The 21,437-nt window shown below is 43.2% G+C and overlaps 2 protein-coding genes across 2 annotated transcripts; one reads left to right on the forward strand and one right to left on the reverse strand.

The window, feature by feature from the left end:
• Positions 1–80: 80 nt before the first annotated feature.
• Positions 81–5,327, forward strand: RBIS (ribosomal biogenesis factor). Its single transcript, XM_063391803.1, has 3 exons — positions 81–264; positions 3,572–3,688; positions 5,160–5,327. Exons 1-3 carry the CDS (start codon positions 145–147, stop codon positions 5,226–5,228), a joined length of 306 nt encoding a protein of 101 aa, XP_063247873.1. The 5' UTR covers positions 81–144; the 3' UTR covers positions 5,229–5,327.
• E2F5 (E2F transcription factor 5) lies at positions 5,285–20,260 on the reverse strand. Its single transcript, XM_063391765.1, has 9 exons — positions 19,808–20,260; positions 13,749–13,858; positions 12,902–13,065; positions 11,680–11,721; positions 9,838–9,902; positions 8,676–8,943; positions 7,754–7,954; positions 7,266–7,310; positions 5,285–6,013 (listed from the first exon to the last, which is right to left on the reverse strand). Exons 1-9 carry the CDS (start codon positions 20,243–20,245, stop codon positions 5,904–5,906), a joined length of 1,443 nt encoding a protein of 480 aa, XP_063247835.1. The 5' UTR covers positions 20,246–20,260; the 3' UTR covers positions 5,285–5,903.
• Between the last annotated feature and the right edge of the window lie 1,177 nt (positions 20,261–21,437).

Genomic DNA, 21,437 nt, shown 5'->3' on the forward strand with positions numbered 1-21,437 from the left:
CCGCTCCGCCGGTGCCGTTCTCCGGTGCGGCTCCACAGCGCTCGCCCGAGGCGGCGTGCGCCCCCTGGCGGCGCTGCGGGCCATTGGCGGCGCTCGCGTCACCGCCCCGTGTGACGTCACCCGCCCCGCGCCGCAGCCGCCGCCATGGGCAAGAGCCGCGGCGGGGCCGCCAAGGCCGGCAGCGTGTTCCGCATCGCCCGCAGCGGCGTCCTCAGGGCCAAGGCCAAGGGCAAGGCGCGGCCCGTTACCTCCGGCCTCAAGCAGGTGAGTGCCGCGGCGGGAGGAGGGGCTGCCAGGGCTGCGGCAGCGCCCCACACACCACGGGGAGGGCCCCGGCCCTGCTGCGGCGCCCGCGGGGGCCTCGGCCCGGCGGGGCTTGCTCCCGTTCGACCTCGCTGCGCAGTGGAGCGAGCGCTCGGAACTGATTATATGGAGCTGTTTTAGGGGCAGTGTGCTTCCGGGCACAGAACGGCAAAGTACACGATTTTGCACCCGAGAATTAGGTTTGTATGCGGATGTATCATCTGCAAAAAGAGAAGCACAAGAAGTTGATTTGACCAATCTGCAGGCATGTGCCACAGAAGGCATCCGGCTGTGCTTGAGGGGTGTCGTTTGGGAAGTGTCTGGTAGCCTTGTCTTCGGGAATGCGATGCTAAAGGGCGCATCAGCAGTTCAGCGAGTTCGCAGTGTCGCTGAGGGTGTAATCCGGGGTACAGTTTAACAAAATGCCTTGATCCTAACCACCGGGCATAGTACAACTAGCAAGGGGAAGTCCTGCTCCTTTCCATCACGTTCCTGGTTCCAGGAGAGGATCGCTTTGCCAGGCTCTGGTCCATGTTCCCACAGCTCTCCTGATGCCGGCTCAGGAACTCTTCGCCCACTAGGTGTCTCAACTTGCTAAATCCACAGCAAAAGCCATTAAAAATACATTTTGCATTTTTATGTGCTGGGTTGGTGAGTTGAACACTTAATTGTGAATGAATGCAGAGAGAAGCGTGTTGGTGGGGAAGAACCAGAAAGGATGGAGCCTTTTCTGATCCAGTAGCTGTTGAATTGCCTCAGCTGTCAAGTAAAACTGTCAGTGAGATGCAGTGAACACAGCTAGGACTATGCATTCGTGGATGTTTTGCTCTTAATTCCTTTCTGTACTTTACATATGATGCTCTGTAGGTGCTTCTGTGAGGCAATTTAATTTACTAAAGCAATGGAAAAACAAAGAAGCAAAAAGAATGTTGTTATTTTCGTGTCTGTACAGGAGCACTGCCCAGAGGAGGGAGGGAGTGTGTCATGGAGCAGGGAGCAGTGCAGGGGAAGAGGGATAGGGGTGATCTAAGCCAGAGTTTCCCTGTTGTGAGCAGTGAGTCATTAGATGGTATCTTCTCAAACCCCCTGCCTGAGATGTGAGTTCTGCAGGAGTTCAACTGTCCCTCCAAAAAAGCATCTTTTAATAAAAATAATAAAAGCAGATAGTGGCTTTTTTTTTTTCCTCCATTTGATGCAGTTGCAGTCTGTTGGACAAACATAAGTAAATGGCACTTTAAAAAAAGCTGTTTCAGATTTTCTCCTGCAAGCCAAAGCCACTTGGCTAATCAATCTGGTGGACAGACAGGAATGTAACAAACTTTAGAAAAAACAATTCCACGTTGTTGGCGTTGCATCTCCTCTTAGTCTAGACTGTTCTGTATAATAAAGGGAGAAACAGGTTTAAAATAATATTCATGAAAAGTCAGTAGCTTATTAGGAGTAAAATTTTATTCTCTGTGTTTGAAGCTGTATTCTTTAATGCATTAAGCCTTTGGGCTTAATGTGATTTACTTATCATTAAGCAGTATAGGAAGATGCTCAGAAAAAAAATGCTAAAATACATTTATTCATTAATAGCTAAAACCCACTGTAACTGTTCAGACAACTTTTGATGTAGATACCTGTGCTAGGTACTCCTCTTTCTGTGGAGAAGTCCTGCCTGAGTGCCTGAGGATATCACGTACTCCACTCATAGTCCATCCACTCTGATCAGAGCTGGGAGCTGGGGCTGTATTTCTCCAGTCACCGTTCAGTTAAAGTGAGTTGGCCTCTTTTGTCAGCCTCATTGCCACTGCTGTCTTAATGCTGGTTTTCATGGTCAGAATGGAATTACTGTTACTGTATACGTGTTCTGAAATTATGGAGGCTTCAAAAGCAAAAGTAATACGTGTAACCCTTCACAGTTTGCTTCTGCCTGCTTAAATTGCTCAGAGGTAAGTTACAACGGTAGCCTTTGAAACAGCAGTAGGCACCCTGAAATTTGGGGTTGCCTGAAGACCTATGAGCGTGCTTCTGGAATGTTTGCCATGTAATAGGTCATTACCTGGCTATGATCCTGTTGCAGACTTTGGAAGCAGCAGGTGCTAGGGCTGAGATCAGCTGAAACTTTGCTGCAGTGGTGAGAGTTTATGCCCTCTTCCATCCACCCTGCTCCTCTACACAGACAGTTGTCCCCAGAGTGCAACACATGTCCATATTCTCTTGCTTCCTCTTTGAAAGAATTTCTTTGATGAAATAACTTAGAAAGGCAGACTTGGGCTAAAGGAGAGGCTGAGGTGCCCAGAGATACACATTCCACTCTGCTACAGCTGAGGAGTTTCTTTGAATACTGTGGCCATACGTGGTGGACATCGCTGATCAGACCTATAGTACCAACTACTGGGATGCAAGGTGTGATGAGGAACAGTAAGCTACTGGAAGAAATTCAAAATAGTAAAATCATTTACAAATTGTATTTGGTTTGAGGGACTACAGGTGTGGCTTCTCTAAAAAGCTGCCAGAAGCTTCCCTCATGTTGAAAGGGCCAATGCCAGCTGGCTACAGGATGGGTATGCTACTGTCCAAGGCAGAGCCCATCAAGTACTGGCAGTGGCTCTGGGATGATGTAGTTAAGAAGCACACCACCAGCAGCAGTTTGAACAGAGGAGTGAGAATTTTTAAAAGAAACAGGCCTGCAGACACCAAGGTCAGTGAAGAAAGAGGAGGAGAAGGTGCTCCAAGTGTTGGAGCTGAGATCCCTCTGTAGCATTTGTTTGACAACAAATGAAATTCATTTTCCCCAAGCTGAGTCTGTTCTGCCCATGATGAAAACGGGTGAGTGATCTTTCCCTGCCCTTATCTCCACCCATGAGCCTTTTATTATATTTCCTGTCCCCTGTCCAGATGAAGCAGGCAGCAATGGAGCAGCTTTGGAGGGCACCTGGCACCCAGCCGGGGTCAGTCCACCAGAGATGAAGGAAGGAACCCTGCCTGGGACTTCACTCCAGCTAAGAGGAGCTGAGGGTGGTGTAGCAGGGCCTGTGAAGCTTGACGTTTGTTTTCTCTCTGTTCTCTTTTTGGATCACTATGGGCTCCCATTCCAATAGAGCAAGTTTAACTCTTACTTTTTAATTTATTAGTATGCAGCTAGATGACCTAGTGAAGTAACAGATAAAACATATTGAAAAGCATGTACACTGAATGCATAATAATTGCACAAAAATGGGGCTATTCACATCAGTGCAATTTTTGTTGAAAATACCAATGTGTGTATTTTTTTCTCTCCCAGATAAATATTAAAAATGCTGAAAAAGTTAGCACACTAAATAAAGCATTTGCTGAAGTTCAGAAAGAAATCCAGCAGCTATCAAAAGGTACCACAGCAGAACCTCAGAAGACTCAGCAGGTAATTTCCCTTTGTAAAAATTTGAGAATGAAAAGATTGTGTGTGTATTTAAAGCATTATAATGTGTCTCTAAGACTGCAGGCCATTAGCTCAGTTGATCACAGCATGGTGCAGGTAACACCAAGGTGCTGAGTTCAACCCCTGTAAGGGCCATTTGCTTAAGAGTTGGACTGGATGGTCCTTGGGTGTCCCTTCCACCTCAGAGTATTCTGTGAATTCATGCAGTTGCTTTAAAGCTAGAATCCCAGTTTTATGAATTTCATTTATGTGGTAATGCTGAAACCTGGTTAGCCTGTTTAAATTCTCTGTAACTACTAAAGCAGAGAGAGAAGAGGGTGGGCAGCCATGCTGAAGCATGCTTCCAAAGCATACTGGTAAATTACATTCTAGCTGATTTCTAATTGTTTTTTTTTAGTTAGTCCCAGCTACATCCCCTTGATTTGAAACTTGTATTACTGCATGAATAGACACAGATAGGATGAGCCTGGCTGTTCCCTACCTGAAGCACCTGACACTGCTTTGAAACAAACAGTTCTGCCTCTCTTTGTTCCCAATTCCTAAGCCTTCATATTACCTTCATATTACAAGGACCAACACCTGAAACAGCAATTTCTGTAGTAGAGGTTTTGCCTGCAGCACTTAGGGTTAAAAACATGTTTCTCTTGCCTTTGTCTAGTTTTTTTTATACAGGCCTACTTGCAGTCTTGCACAAGAATTAATTCATAATGTTTAATTCCTGGCAAGTTCCTCAATATAAACCCTTTCTGCTGACTGATGCTGTAGGCACAGTTTCAGGGAGAGAAAACAGTGCTTCAGGATGAGATGCAGATGAATCCATCCCATCCTGGCTGTTGGGGGAAGGTGGAGTTTGGAGAAGTGGACATGAGTCCTCAGTGTGCCTGAGGTGATCAAGTTTCTGTACAGCTGGGAGCAGCTAAACAAATGTCAAACACCTTAAGCAGAGGCTGAGGGGAAAAATGAAATGTGACAGTGCTGCCAGCACAGGATGAAGCCAAGCCAGGATTTCAAGGCAGTTGGAGCCAGTGGTCCTGTCCCTGTTGGCTTGTTATTTATTCCTCCAAGAATTCAGACTGTACTACTTCTCCTGTGCCAGTAGGGCTCTACATGACTGCTGAATTTAATCACTCAGGCTGTATTAATGGTATTTTCATCAAAGTTGCACAAGTGTTGTTTAGAGTAGTTGTGAACTACAAACTGAGCCTGTCTCAGTTGGGCTGTGTGTTATGTTACTGGTATGATGCTCCCAAAGCATTTTCTGCTTATGTCTCAAATTCAGTGTATCCTGCAATCCCCCCAAATTATTGAACTATGACTGCAAGACTAGCCTAAATTAAATATATAAAACACAAACTAATTTTCTGTACAATGAGTATTTATTAGTCTTTTTTTATTTCAAGCAGAATAAAAAGATTGTTTTCTGCTTTAAACTGAAACTGGGTTTTTTTTTCAGGTTTCCACAAATGTGGAAGAGGAACCAGCAAATGTGGATGCTGCCACAAACCTGTTATCTCAGTTGTAGTGCAAAATGGACAATGAAGGGGTTGCAAGAAGTGAAAGACCACACATACTGATGGCTTTGTTTGCACAATTTTATTAAAAAAATCTTGTTAATATACAAGTATTGGCACACTTTAATGCAAACTACAAACAGACCTTTCCTATCATCTAGGAAAGCGGAATGTCAGAAGTCAGTGTGAGAAACTTAAAGTGCTAAAACAGAAGGCACTTCACAAAATTCGTTCACTGAAACAATTTACATAACTCAAGTTGATACCCTTCACTTTTCAACTTGGCAGTGAAAGCTTCAAAATTGTGTGAGAAGTTAAAAAAGAATATAAAAAGCTTCTTGGCAGCTTCAAAAAAATGCTGTTAACTGTGAGCAAGAAGCCTAATCATTTTTTAAAAAATGATCAAAAGGCTACAAAGTTATTTTCACTTTTCTCTAAAGAAAGCTCCAAACAATTGGCTTAGACAGAAAAACACTCAGGTGAAAAAGTGCCAGAATATTTGATAAGAGCCCTTTTTTTCTTGTTCTTGAATTTGTTTTGTGAAGTAGTTAAAAGAAGCAAAAGGAAATATACTCCCAGAGTCAGTGAACTAAGAAGTTATACATTCATTATTCAAATACTTAGGTTATGAAGAAGTCTAGAATGTTACAGTTAGAGGTAGATAAGTAGTCTGGTTGACACAATATCTAATAATTTAGTATCTGCACATCAAAGAGATCACAGACTCCTTCATTATCATCCAGGTTAAAGTTGTAGTCATCTCCGGGAGTAGGAGAGAGTCGTAAGAGAGGAAAAACTGTAAAGCAGGAATAGTTTAGTTTAAATTAAAAAACTTGTGGAAAATCAGCCCTATCATAATTCAGTATGTTTGTCATTTGAGTTAGTCTTAATAATTAAAATAATCTTGATAATCTGACAAGCTCACTGGGAGGCACACTGTAAAACCTGTACTGCATTCAAACTAAGGCAGTAAGTGATGTATCTACCATTTTTTGCATGGTATTTTAAGTCAGTTGCTGAAGTGGAGCAATAGCTGTGGAATGTGGGTTTAATTTCTTCTTCTGCAGCAAAGGACTTCCCAAGCAGCTTTTGAAAACTAACCAGAAAGCCATAATTTATATTTATATTCCTTCATCTTGTTACAATATTGCACGATCAGCCTTCAGATAAGTAAGGAACTTAGCATTCTCTCTTTTTACAAAAGGGAAATGGAGTCTAGCAGTTTGTCTATGCACTGCATTTCAAGCATGGACTTGAAGCTGTCTTTGTGGGGGGAATGCAAGAAGAGAAGCCTCACTCAGGCCTCACTCTGCACTAGGAACTCTATCACAGTGTACATGAGCTGCGCATGCCATCCCTGCTCTAGAAGTGGAGGCTGTTTCCATGTTAACCACATACTGGCACGTTCACAGAATCCCATCTTGCCCCTTGGATCTTATAAGCACGTTCTCTTTCTGGATGAGCCCTGAGGTGGTCTGCTTGAGGGGCAGATATTATTACAGGGCAAAAGGACCAAAGCGAGTCAAGTCCACCTCCTTGCCTGGCACCTCAGTGAGTGGCAGAGAGCACATGAATTCTGTGGTAGCTGTGGTTCAGTGCTGCACTCATATGGCCAAAGACGTGCAAGAACAGAAATGGGTGATGTTTGTTCTCTTAGTGTACCACAGCTGAACATGTATCAGTCTGCATCCAGAACTATGTTCTGGAATACTTAAAGCACCAGCACAAAGCAGAAGAGAATTAAAACAGTTTTATTTTTTTTTAAAACAGCACACTAGTCAGCTTGTTCTTTGTCCCTAAATTAAGTACTGGTGGGTTATTCATGCATGTAAGTGCTTGTTGGATTAAGGTTTTCATATTGACTGTTAAATAAAACTGTTGCAGGGAATAGAAAGGGGAGCAAAGACAAAAGGGACAGAGGAGGCAATGCGGGAAAGAAGCAGTTTCATACTGACTCGGCATCAGATTTAACGGATGCCTTCTAAGTGCTGTTCACACAAAAGACATGCTGCTACTTGTGATTATTAGAAAAGATCCTAAATACTTACCATCAGAAGACATGAGTTCATCAATAATATCTCCGCTGATATTTCCTGTGAAAGACAGGAGCACATGCTTTATGTATGTCGGTTTTTAATACGTGTTTATAGTAGTCAATACATTCTTTGCATTAAAACACTGAGTTGCCAAGTACACTATGGCTTCTGCAGTATAGGAGCTGCAGAGATAGTATGCCGTAATGTAAATGCTGTACATGTAAAATATACCTACCTTCGTATCCCTCAGTTTCCCACCCCCAGTACATTTTTCCCACTTATCTTTTGAAACCCAAGAGCCGTATACCATGTGAAACTTATTTGGTGGCGAAGAAACTCATTTGCTCAAAATTAGAATGCTCCTCAGAGCTGGCTCAGTGGCTTCATCAGAAGATAAACAGAGACCTGTTTTTTCCTTTGTGTAACTCATTGGTACTTCGGTCACAAAGAAGGGCTCAGGAAATCAGTGAAATATCTAAACAGGAACTACTGCTTCCTACCTGCAGGCTCCTCCATCTTTGCCATGTCAAATGAGTTTGGCTTGAGAATACAGTTGACATCCAGGGGCAGCAAGCTCTGGTAGTCACTGGAGCTGGCTGAGGCGTGGGCGCTGTCTGCAGGCAGGCTGGGGTACAGCTCTGGCTCCGGGAGGCTGCAGTAAGGGGCTGCAGGGGCTGTGCTGTCCCGCTGGGCGCTGCCGTCTGCACGGACAGGAAGGCGCGTTACAAGTGTGTTACCCTGAAACACAACACAGCACCTGCCCCTGGCTGTGTCTGCTCAGGAGAACATGGCCAATGCCTGGGATCAGGGGAGAGGAGTCTTCCCCTTCCACAGGCACAATTTAACTAACTGTCAGTTAATTAAAGGCTAATAAATGAAGGTAATCGGGACACCTCAGCGTGCAGTTGTAATACACCATTTTCTTAAATCTTTTCCTATCACCTATTAATTTACTATTACTATGAAAAAAATACCTGATATTCAGGCAGCCTCTTACTGTGGCTATGTGGAAGAAGGTAAGCGACCTTGTGGTACAATAGCTGGAACTGGTGCCTGTATTATCAGTCTCATTAAAAGGTACAAGTTCAAATCATCTCCTTCGTCAAGAAGTTTGCAATTTTGCTCCATAATGCATTCTGGAGAAGCACCTCAGAATAATAAACAGGATTACATCCAAAACTTGTTCAGTGTAAGATGGTAAGATGTGAGGGAAGTATATGTTTCATCAGACAAAAGAGGAAGGGGTGTCTCTGTACCCTGAGAGCTCTTACTAAGCCCCTGGATAGTTTTTTAATGGACAGCTGCTACCCTATGCAAATTCTTGATCTTTCCTTTGTCTACCACCTTTCTTAACAGTTTCTTCTTTCTCTCCAGCTGCCTTCCTCCCCCACCCCTCAGAGGCAGGAAAACCCCTGGATCCACCTGATGGTGTGTCAGCAACTGCTGTTTGCGGTAGCTCCTGTCCTTGGTTCGGCTCGTGTTGTTCTGGGGGATTTGGAGGAGCTGCAGCTGGTTTTAGTGGAGTCGCTGGAGCTGCAGGCTGAGATGGGGGCTGTGCAAGGTCATCGGGTGGAGGAACAGGAAGCACCGTGGGCTTGGAGGAGCTCGATTCTTTATTTATAAGCAGCACATGGATAGGTCCTGAACTACTTTTAAGATTGATCTGGTATTTCTTCTGTCCATTCTGTCCCTGTAAAGATGGTGTATTATGAAAGTTACTGTTTCCTGAGAACTTGGAACTTTCAAGATAAAGAAGACTAAAATCAGCTGGTTTAGTCCTCAACTAAAAGAAAAAACCAAAATCCAACATCACAGCTGCTAACTTGAGTCCTGCAGAGAACCTTACCATTGCCTGCACTGATTTCAGCAGAGATGGACAAAGACAGTACCATTGATCAGCTTCATGGCTCTAGCCTTGGTTGCTTTTACCATCATTAGACTGTGCTTAGCCTCACTAAAAATAGCTTGTGAAACTTCTCAGGTGAATTTCAGCCTTCTATAAGCACAGTGGATGTCATGCTTCATACAATGCTCTCTCCCAACTATGTAAACACTATTTAAAACCAAGCACTGCAACAACAACAACAACAACAACAAGTTAAAAGATGGACAGAAGTAAATAATTTGGCCTCCTACTTTAATCTTGCCAATTTAATCCTTTTGGTAAAGTCAGACTGCAGTCTGTTTCTCTATCCAGTCTAGTACCATGAGACTAAATCTAAATTACATCAAAACTAAATCTATAAGGCTTTTGCATAAGAGATCCATTTTAACAGTATAACAGAAACTTGACACATAAAAGTCGCCGAGTTCTCAAGAGAATTCATGACAACTATGCATTATTTTGAAAGCTGCAGCATTTGAAGCAAGAGAGAAGAAGAAACCCACTTGTGTATTTTGGTTTTAATAGAAGGCAGGGTTAACATTAGTCTAGTTAAATGTACAAACCCCACTTTTTTCTGTCCAGCCTCCCTCTTCTCAACTGAAACAATCCTAATCCTTTCTCCCATCCTCTGCTCTAGAACAGCTCATCTTTGCCACTATTGCTCTAGAATACTTAGGTAAACAAGAAACCAGTACATACCTTTTCAGGTCTAGGTACTTCTAACTGTGTACCACAAGGTGCTTGAATTGCTAGAAGTGTATCTCCTGGTTAAACAGCAATTTTTAAGAAAGTGTTAAGTGTATTTTTCTTAAGCCTTGTATAGTATCCACTCAAATGAGATCTGCAAATTCTCTAAGGCCACTTAAAGTACTGCATAATTTAGCATATATAAACTTGTGGTAGGACATGTGTAGTCCCTCTAAGATCTAAGTATATTGCATAGTATAAATCATGGAATTCCAATACTCAGATCATCGTTGCAAAAACATTTTCTCACAACAGTACAAGTTTTACCATGTTCTTTACCTGTTTGTCTTCTAGTTGTATATATAACATAAGGCGAAAATATTTAACTAGTCCTTTTTTCACAGAATCATTTAGGTTGGAAAAGACCTCCAAGTTCACAGAGTCCAACCTTTAACGGATCATAACCTTGTCAACTAGACCATAGCACTAAGTGTCATGTCTAGTTGTTTCTTGAATACCTCCATGGGTACTCCACCACCTTCCTGGGCAGCCTGATCCAATGCTTAACCATCCTTTGTAGAAGAAATTTTTCCTGATATCCAACCTGAACCTCCCCTGGTGCAGGTTGAATCCATGTCCATTTGTCCTGTCACTGGTTGCCTGGGAGAAGAGAGTGACCCCCACCTGGCTACAGCCTCCTTTCAGGAACTTGTAGATATTGATAAGGTCTCGCTTGAACCTCCTTTTCTCCAGGCTAAACAACCCCAGCTCCCTCAGCCACTCCTCATACGACTTCAGCTAAACCAGCTCTCAGGTCTAGCTCACTTTATGACTTTGATGAATGGTGGTACCACAGAGATTTAATAGAAGGAAGAAGAGATATTAATGTTCATCGTCAGTGCCACCACTTCCAACCAGCTAAGCTCATGGCTTCCACAGCACATACAACTGGGATGTAACAGCTAGCTGTCTGTCGCACTCATCTGTGGCTTACTGTGTGCATTAAAATGTGTTGGTTAAAATCAGGGGACCGTTACATGCACAGCACTAGCACAACACTGCAGATCACTTGCCTACCTGCAGATCATTTCCTCTTTGTACATAACTAATTTGGAATAACACTTTTCTTTCTCTGCCTCCTAAGAAACACTTAGGTGAAGTACTGTGTGAGCATGATGCCAAGTGACACCGTGTTTTGTAATGACTGACTCTTTTCAGTAACAGCTCATTTTTGTTAAATTCTGCAAAAGTTTTCTAATCTTGTGTTTTTATTAAAAAAAAATCTTCCTTGTGGCAAGGAAAAGATGGTTTTGAGCCTAGCTGGAGGCTGAACAACAATCTTCCCTGGAGTGCCCCAGAATTAGGAGATGATGTCAAGGGACGTAACCTCTGCCTGCAGTTCCCGGCAATTTTTTCAAAGCACCTGTCCAGGAATCCTTTAGATTTAGTCACTGACCTTCTGCTGGCTCCATTTATACAGCATCACAAGCTCTGTCTGGCCACAGTTGCCACCAGAAAATAATACAAAATTTGGATCTTCCTTTTTTTTGGAGGGTTGGACCAACATATCCTGTCTCTGGTTCTATTAATGGCCCATGGCAAGCTGCTGAAAAGTATGAATACCAAAAAAGACACCCAAAACCAGGACTCCAGCTGAGCTTTCATTCTAAACAATCTGTGACTACAACTAGAAAATGCCAGAATTTGGTAGCCATGAACATTATGAGACCTCTACCTAGTACTGATCACTATTGAGTACTTCTCAATTCAAAACACTTGCAGGAAAAAAGCAGGTTAGTTAGCAAGTTATTTTTCAAGAAATTCCTCACTTTAGAAATATTAACAGCAACTTACCATTGAAGCAGTTGCAGATATCTTCATGGGTGACATATGAAAATGTAACTTATGTCAAGGAACACTTTTCTTAAAACAATAAAAAATGGTATTTGCTGCCCTTCAGACGTTTGTCCAAACTGAGCCTAAACTATAATGTTATTATTGTTAGAGTGTGATCAAGGCATTATTTTTGACTTTCAGAATGGCTAGTTGCAAATAACAAGAGTTCTGTGTTTTAAAGAATATACCTGTATCAGCAAAGAAAATACAAAAAGAAAAATAGTTGTGTAGCTTGAATGAGAAGCGATTCTTCTAAAAAAGGAGAACATGTAAAATCTTGTTTTGAAGACTACCATTTACCTGGCTAATCTGACAATATAGAGTTCAGGTATGTATCAGCATTTCCCAGAATCACACAAAAATACTGCTAGAGGGAATTTCAGAATTCATCTGTCATCCCATTCCTCTGCTTCAAGGTAGGATGAATCCACTGTTCAGACATTCCAGACAGATGCTTGTCTTTCCTCTTCTGCAAAACCTCCAGTGACAGATATTCCACCACCTCCCTGGGGGATCAATTTCAGTGCCAGCTCTCCCAAAATTTGTCCTAACATTTAACTTCAATCTCCTTCACTACAAAATCCATTTTAGAGAAACAGTTTCTCAACAGAAACTCCAGTAATTTTAAGTACTTATCAATAGTATTATAGATAAGAAGGGCACTTTCCTGCTCCTATTCTCAGGCGTCTGTTTTGCAAGACAGCTAAGCACATGCTTACAAGCAATGCAGCAGGAACTCTCTGGTATTTATATATAGGATGTTTTTTTCCAGTGTGAAATCCAACAAGCTTCAGGACTTTGTCAACTCCATTTATCTTTGCGTGATAGCTTAATCTTTTCAAAAGGATGAAGCAGCAAAAAAGATTCATGTAAAGCACTGGTAACGAAATATAAATTCAAGTTAATTTCAAGTAAGCCACTAGGATTATACTATTGACTTAATAGTTAGTGCTGTACATATATATGCTAAATTATTTTCATGTTACTAATCACAGTCACAGAAATTAAAAAATCATGTAAATAAGATTTATATCTTCTTTTGTTAAAGTAAAACTTGAAAAAATACTTGCTTTACCTTGCTTCAGGGTAAAACGAGTTACATTATGCTTTATCCATTACCTACACTTTAACTGTTGCTTTAATTCTAGTTCCAAAATGCACACAATTAATTTAAAAGGATATTGGTGGTTTGTAGAATCATCCATGACATTCTTGATACTTTGCTGAAGCCACAGTTTCTGCTGATCCAATTCTTTTTCTTTTAGCTCTAAATCTTCAATTTCAGCTTCCAGATACCTCAGCCTGTCTATGACTTCTTTTGTATTGCAGCCAGCACCTACTCCTCTTAAAAAGGTATAAGGGTTCATGAAATCACATGTGAAAATCTAAAGCAAGCATACCATGATAATTTCTTAAGACTATTTTCAAGGTTTAAAGAATCTACTACTTTTCAATATGTAGGAAATTAGCATTTAACCTTTCAGTAGTGTTTGGACAGGAAAATGAAAATTATTAATTTCAGATCAAATTTAGAATTTCTCTCTTCAAAACTTTATCTTATTTTGGAATGCAGATTTTTTGGTTGGTTTGTTTGTTTGTTTGCTTTTTTCTGTTTGGCAGGGCCTATCTCCTTCTCCGGTAATTCTTATCTTGAGCTTTTACCTTCAGAGACCTAAGAGAAAATAGGCATGGACTGTGGTAGGGAAGGTAGGTAGAGACAGTGTGTCCTGACACCCCTCCCAGATTCATTCCCAGTGATTTTTTCAACTCCAACTGCTAGTTATAACGTAGCACTACAAGTTTTCCGAAGTTTCTCTTCTGTTTGCTTTTAATTTGATTGTATGTATCATAGACATAAGTTAAAGGGAAAACAAATACAGTTCATTTGCAACTTTACTGCTACAACACCCTATTGCTCATTGATCAGCACAATGTTAATTTTATGGTGTCATATATAGTCAGAAGAAGTAGAGACAATTTTTGTTGCTCTTAGGCATGTGAAAATTTGCAGGACTGACATAACTTACTTCCACTGAATGCTGTTTTTTGACTTCTTCTCAATGAGATCAATCCCCTCCAGAACATTGGTGATATCATAGATCCTTCTCTTCTGCCTCACAGCAAGCGTATCAGCAGCCTGTCCAGAGAACAAGTATCAGCAACTTGCATGCCCACAGAAAGACAGTTAAGCCACTCCCCTGGAAAAATGCCATGTAATGTAATTTGAAAGGAGAAGGTTCCACTCTTCAAGAGCCAGATACCATCATGAATTCTGAAGCTCAGCACCTGCAGGCAGTGCTCAGAGCACAGGAGGCAGTCCCCTGGCAGAAGGCCAGCAGGCCATGCCCTTACAGAGAGGGGAGCTCAGGGGGGTTGCAAAGACTGTAATATATCTCCAGATACATTCAATTACATGGAGGAGCTTGCCATGCTCTTTCTGGAGGGCAGGAAAAGGTGTGGAAGGCAGGCAACAACACCCTGCAGTGGGGCAAGCCTCTGAAGCCAAGACCATACCAAGTTTATAATTCCTTGCACTGATACTTGAGGTATTAGAGCCTTTGTTTGGATTCAGTGGTGCCAGGATACGAAACAACAGCGCTGGAATTTCCCAAGGTGGCTGCAGGAGAGCTGCAGTATTTCAGGCCAGTGTTGTCCTAGCACAAATGCCCCTCGCAGGGCACCAGGGCTCACCCTTGTGTCACTCAGAGCACCAGCACCTGTACAGGTGCCAGGGATGTTGCTGCTGACACACAGCCAGCTGCGCAGTGTGTCTGAGGCTGCCACACCTCGCCCCTCTGAGCAAGGCAGCGCAGGCAGAGGACACCACTTTGTGCCTTACTGCGTTCTCTCCATGGTGACTTTTGTGTAACTGATACCAAGAGTTAAGATAAAATAAGCAAATGGGCTAGTCATTCCTTTCACATCTGAAAAGCAGCTCAAGTTCAAAGAATATTCACTAAAAGAAGGAAATGCAGAGAAGAGTCTGACTCTGCAGTTACTTGGACACTTAAATACAATGATTACATGGGATTGTATGCATTAAACAAATAGAAGAAAAATAAAGAAAAGGGTAGGCAAAGACTTATGAATTTGAACTAAACTTGCACAAAGGCAAATAATTTCTCCTACAGGAGCATAATGATTTATTTCATTTTGTTCCAACAATCTAATAAATATACGCTTTTTGTAAGCAGCTTATATGAAAGAAAGGTACAGCTCAAGACAACCATAACCGGGAAGGAAAACCAAATTTCTCTGCTTAATAGTACAGTTACCTTTTGCTACTGAAATAAAGTTGAAAGGATAAAAAGAAAGAACAGAGATTTTAAAAATACTCTTATAGCCATGAAGTATAAACACTGCTCTTTCTCCTTGACAAAGATGTACCCACTAAACACTGTTTCCACTCACACCATTAGCAGCATTTATCTTTTGTATGGTCTTCTGTATGAGTCTTTTAAAAGAGAAAAAAAAATTCTTAATTAACAAAACAAGATGCATGCAAATACATATAAAGTGCAGTTTTTAGTTCTCTCCAAGGAAACTGGCTTTGATCCCTTGTTTCAGTAGATATGCACCTGCAGTCTTAATCTGCTATTTTTGCTGCATGCATACACACTGCTTCCAAGGACTGCACGAGAACCTTAAAAATCTAGCAAGTGACAAAGTTGATGCCTTTTGCCCAGCGCTGAATCAGCACCTCATACATCTCAGTCTGCAGTTATTCTACAAGCTGTTTACATTATTCAGTGCAAGGAATGCACAGCACACACTTAGATACTTAGATGCCATTCAACTTTCTGCTTTTTTCCCACTGCTCCACATATTGACCTAGGACTTAGTCTACCATTCATGGTTTGAACGATGAAGAAACTGCTTTGGAGAAAGATTTCATTACCTCTTGGGTTTTTCCTAAAGGCCTGTCTACAAAATATAAATGCTTTACCAATCTTAATGTATTTTCAAACTGTACTGGTAGCAAAAGATACCAATGTACATAAATTTGGAGCTGTGGAACCAAAGCTTAAGATGTAAAAAAAAAAAAGTCACTTTTTCTGAGTGTTCAATTTCAGATGTTTCAAAGTTGAAGTAACTGTTCTACTCTAAATGCAATTGCTTTTTGTATGCCCAAAGCACAGCTCCCATGAACACCAGCAGCACATTCACCACTGCCAGGTCCAGATGCCCAGGACAGGGGCTCATTTCATAGCTGAGGCCAGTTCCCAAGATGAGAAGTTCAATCCAGACATTCACTAGCTCCCTGGTACAGACCTTGTAAACTATTTGTCTTTTAAAAATATCACAGATATATTAAAAAACAATTGAGCAATTTCTCCCTGATATTCTAGCAGTCATCAGTGTAATACCTTTTGCCAGGTACATGGATCAGAAATTAAGTTCAATCTTCCACATAAACGATTCACTAATAATTTAATTAAAAGAGCTTCCTGAGACAAATCTGTTCTCAAAACACTGTTAAAAGTCATTGCTTCTCAGCCTGAGTCAAGAAAGGGACACCTGCAACAATGGCCCTGCTAACACGGTGGACGTAGTTTCCTTATTCAGAGTTCTTTCATAAAATCTTTCTAATGTTAAGGGTTCACTCTATCATTATTCCTCCTAATATCTCCTCATACTTTGATTAAGTGTGTATTCAAGCCAAGCACTCATGACTGTCCCCCAGACAGGTGCAGAGCTGGAATAAAGTATCTAAGCACAGAGCTGCGGTTCTGTGCACATTCTGATTGTGCAGCTCCTGGAATACAGAAAATACACTGTTCAGGACAGGTTCAGCTGCAGACAGGCACGAATGCCTAGAAATAAGAAAGAAAGGCCAGGTAAAGGGCAATTGAGAGGTTGTAGCCCCCACCCCACAACTTGTTTGCTCCCTGGGAGCTGACAAAAGGCAGCAGCAATCATCAGCTGTAAATGTACTTCCTTAGCCCTAGAGAGTGGAGGAACTCGATAGAGCACCGTGGCAGAACCATTACTGAGAACCTTAACAAAGCACAAGGGCCAGCTCTGCCTGCTTGCTCTCTCCATGTGTCAAAGGAAAGAGGTCCTGCATCTTCTGAACTCTGCCTGTAGCACATGACAACATCTTCTCCTTAAGAGGGCTGTCAACAGTTTGGTCAGAGTTTTAAATTGAAAGGCGCTCCTGTCAAATCGTACGTAAAAGTACCGAATGTCACTGCAACATAAACACTGATGGAATGTAAAATCTAATAGACAGGCTCTTTCTTCTTCTGTGGCATACAGCAAGTGTAAGGCAGTTATCTGCCCCAGTACACTTCTAAAACAAGTAGATTTTAGAATATCTCGTTTTGCACTGATGATCAGAAACACTACTTAACCATCTTTAGAGCAGGGATGGTGTTCTGCTAGAAATAAAGCCCACTTAAGAAATTAGGGCAGAAGCACTGCATGTACACTATGAGCAGCACCCATTCAGGTGGTTTATGCCTTATTCACTCATCTTGCTCTTTTTCTCTCTTCCCTGGAATTCATGGGTTGCTGCAGACAGAAATTTAGTTTTCTTTCGCTTCTATATCATCCCTTAGTGTTTTAAACTTAATTCCATAATTAGATTTCTTTATACAGGGCTATCTTATGACAAGTATGTAATTATTTTAGAATAGCTGTTTAATTTTAAAGTAAATGCAAAATTCAAATTTCAAGTAAAGAAAATTCTCATTTCCCCTCCCACAATCTCTCAGATGTTACCAAGGAAGTGTCCAGCACTAAAACATTTTCACAGCTTCCTCTTACAGCCTGCTAAACTATAATTATAGAGGTATTAATGATCACCAGAAAATGTCCCATAGAACACATTTTCCTTCTCAATTGCTAAATCACAAAACTGGAAATCCACCTGTTTTTAAATTTTATTTTCTTTCTAGTGCTGGTTTTGCTACAGAAACACCAATCAGCAGCACAACATGAGAGAGTCAATATTAGCCAGCAGGGAGACACTTAAAGGTGATCACTGCACAATTCACTTCTTGGAATGCTCTCTTCTATTTCAACACTGTCCTGTTCTTCACTTTGCTGAGCACACTGACATAACACAAACTGGTCTTCATTTTTCTTTAGATATATGGCTTATTTAGGAGAAAACCAGATAGCAAAATGTATGTTCTAACTGCTTATGAGAACACCAAAAATTTATGTACTGCAGTTAGTATTTACTTTTAACAAACTGTAACCTGTAATTCAGAAAACAGTCTCCTATAGGTCTTGAGCAGGAATGTCTATGACTGGTTGCTATGCCCACTTAACTTTTCTGTGGCTATCAACCCTTTCATTCCTCTGAGTAGGCACCTTTCTTACTAAAGAGAACGAGAAGCATTGTTCCATCCCACTGCACAGCCCAACGTTATCATTCAAGTCAATGCTCTTTGGCACTTTTAGTCAAGTTTTTGGGCCTCATGTCTTACAAACTGAGTATGTTTTGCTTCTCAGACTAACCTGGAACCTCTCTCAGGACACGACAGACAATAAAAACTGCACAACAATCCCAAAGATCTGGACTTCATTCTGTTTTGGTACATAAAGAGGCACCTAATACTAAGGAGCTCATCAACTTGTCCAGACCACTGCATAACTAAATGAGGAATATAAAACCTATCAGAGTCCTTCCCTATTCACCCCGAAGTTTCATTAGCCAGAGTAACATCACCAAAGTGCATCTGCTCTGAAGAGGGATGCACAAAAGCTTTGAGAACACCATTCACCTCCTGGGGCCTATTAAGAGTAATCAAAAAAGAGGTCAGAAAGGGCTTTAAGCAGAGCACCAAGCCAACCTCTTGCTGCACTTTGCTGAACACCTCAGCTGCTCACCAACAACCTTCACCAGTTAGGTTACCACAGCTTTGCCTCAATGCACTGCACACCCGAGAGCCAGAGGGCTTCAGGGAACAAGCAGGACACTGTGCCAAGGATCCCTCCTGCAACAGCGACCTCCTGGCACAAGCACCTCAAGGTGGGCTGGTCCCAGGGCATCACTGGAGCTGCTGCAGCCCAATGCCCTCATGCCTTGGAGGCGGCAGGCTGGCTGCAGAGCTGGCTCACAATGATTTGTCATATGAAGTGTATCTGTCACTCATATGCCAATTCAGCCTCTTTCATTCACACATAATAGAAAGTACAAGGCGGCAATGGTCTGGTTTTCAACATCATTTTCTCTCGCCAAAAGGAGGGGGGTGGGCAAGAAACAGGTTTAAACAGCAGCCCATACACTGAGTCAGTGCAGAGAGCAACACAGGACAGTAAAAAGAATCACAGAATTGTTAGGGCAGAAAGGGACCTCTGGAGATGATTTAGTCCAACCCGCACCAAGGCACATTCTCCTGGAGCAGGTGCACAGGATCTCGTCCAGGTGGGTTTTAAATGTCTCCAGAAAGGGAGACTCCATGACCTCCCTGGGTAGCCTGTTTCAGTGCTCTGCCACCCTAAATGTAGAGAGGTTCTTCCTCATGTTGAGGTGAAACTTCTCGTGCTTTGGTTTATGGCCATTACTCCTGGTCCTGTCACTGAGCACCATCAAAGAGTCTGGCACCATCCTGTTGGCAGGCACCTATAAGGTACAGATATGCACTGCTGAGACCTGCTCTCAGTGTTTTCTCTGCCGGAATAAACAGGCCCAGCTCCCGCAGTCTCTCATCCTAAGAGGTGCTCCAGATCCTGCACCAGCTTGGTAGCGCTCTGCTGGACCTCTCAGTAGCTCCTTGTCTTTCTTCTACTGAGGAGCACAGAATAGGGCATAATAAATAAAACCACTTACACTAAGTTAAACTTAACGCACGGCATCCCTTACACTCTTTGTAAAAGAGCCGAAACGCGTATTGTAGCCGCCCGCGGCGGCTGTCACCCATCACCGGGCAGCCCCCGCCCGTCCGCGGCCGGGCTCGGCCCCGCACGCCGGGCGGTCGGGACGGAAGGCAGGAAGGAAAGAAGGAAGGGAGGAAGGAAGGAAGGAGCGGGCGGCCCTGCCCGGCCCCCGCGCTGCGCCGCCCTGCCTGCAGCGCGGCGGGCCCTGTGCCCGGCCGAACCCGGCGGCGCCGCCGGCCGCCCCCCGCCCTCGCACCGCTTTGAGATCCAGCACGCCGTCCTTGGCCTCCTGCAGCAGCGACACGAACTTGGTGGTCAGCAGCCCGAGGCTCTTCTCGTGGCGGCTGCTGCCGCCGCCCGCCGCCTCGGCCGCCGCGGCCATGCCGCCGGCGGGGCCACGTGTCGCGACCGCCGCAAGGCCCCGACGGAGCGCGGCCCGGGCCAGCGGCGGGGCGGCCGCAGGAAGTGACGCCGCCGCCGTTGCCCGGACACCGGCGCGGCCGCCGCTGCGGGGCGGGCCCGGCCCCGCGGGGCGGCGCAGGCGGGCGGCGCTGCGGGCCGGGTTGGGCTCGGCTGGAGGGGGCTGCGCCCGGCTGCCCCTCAGGGGCCCCGGGTCGGTAGCGCAGGCCCGGAGCCGGCCGGATACGTCCCGCCAGCTTGCCTGTCCTCGCCTCGATAGCTCCTTGTCGCTCATTTCGCGGTTTGCATTTGATATAAAACCCCTTAGATTAATTGCAAATGATGCTCTCACACCTCCCCGGGCCCAGGCACAGGACACGCTGATGATCTGGCCAGGGCCACAGGGAATTTTGGGTACTTACCCAACCCCTTCCACTGGCGTCCAAGTACACTTGGCCGTAATTCAGGTACCCCTCTTTCCCTCAGTTACCTTCCAATAAAAGCAGAGAAGCTTTAAAATCCATCCTGTGTGATAATTCCGGGGGTACATTTAAAGCAGAGCAGACCCTCAGCTCCCCATTGTGAAAAACGATGTTCAATTAGTAAAATTTTAAAAGTTTAATTTAAAAATTACAACTAGACAATCAGGAGACAATAAGAACAAAAGTATTCTTTTACAGGCGCCTGGGTACCCTCACATGCGATTCACCATTGCAAGTACCCCGTTTAACAGAAGACTCATCCCTTAAAAACATTAGTGTGTTGAATATTCGTACATTACATACATGATTCAAACATTCCTTTTAAATCTTAGGTGTTCCTGTTTAATCTCAAGCTTCCCCTTCTCTCTTCCATTTATAAATCTGGTCTTCTCATGGCACTGTTAGGTTGCAGAGCTGTGTCATAAATCTTTTCTCAGAGCCTTTTTGGTCATTGCTGCTATCTCTTATCAAGCTAGGATATTCTGAAAAAGTTCTTTGGTTATCTTCTCTATTTCTAGAGCTAATTACAAAGGCATCATTACGTAACATAATTTCTATTTTACTATTATTCTATAACCTAAAAACTACATTTATCATATTACTGAAAGAAACGATATGAATACAGTATAACCTCCCAACATGACACATGGGATATTCATTGTAATATGTGCGAAAAGCCGATTTTATAATATGCGTTTATAACAACATCACACCCGGCAGCAGAGTGCGGTACCCCGGGTGTGCCACGGGAGCGGTGCCTGCTCTGGCAATCGCATGTTCAGGGCAACATGGGCACGGTAACACCCTCTGGACCCGGAATCACAGTCCTCCTGGTCTCCAGTAACACAAGAATTTCTTGATTCCATACTCAGTGTCGATTGATACAGCTCATTCTCTAGCTGGGAAATGAAAACAAAGTCTAATAATGGAATTGATTTTAAATTATTGTGATTAATGCACGAGAGCATGCCTTGCAACTGACAAGGTCAGTGTTCACATTTTGTT

The sequence above is a fragment of the Prinia subflava genome, chromosome 1 (assembly GCF_021018805.1).
Source record: "Prinia subflava isolate CZ2003 ecotype Zambia chromosome 1, Cam_Psub_1.2, whole genome shotgun sequence".
Lineage (NCBI taxonomy): Eukaryota > Metazoa > Chordata > Aves > Passeriformes > Cisticolidae > Prinia > Prinia subflava.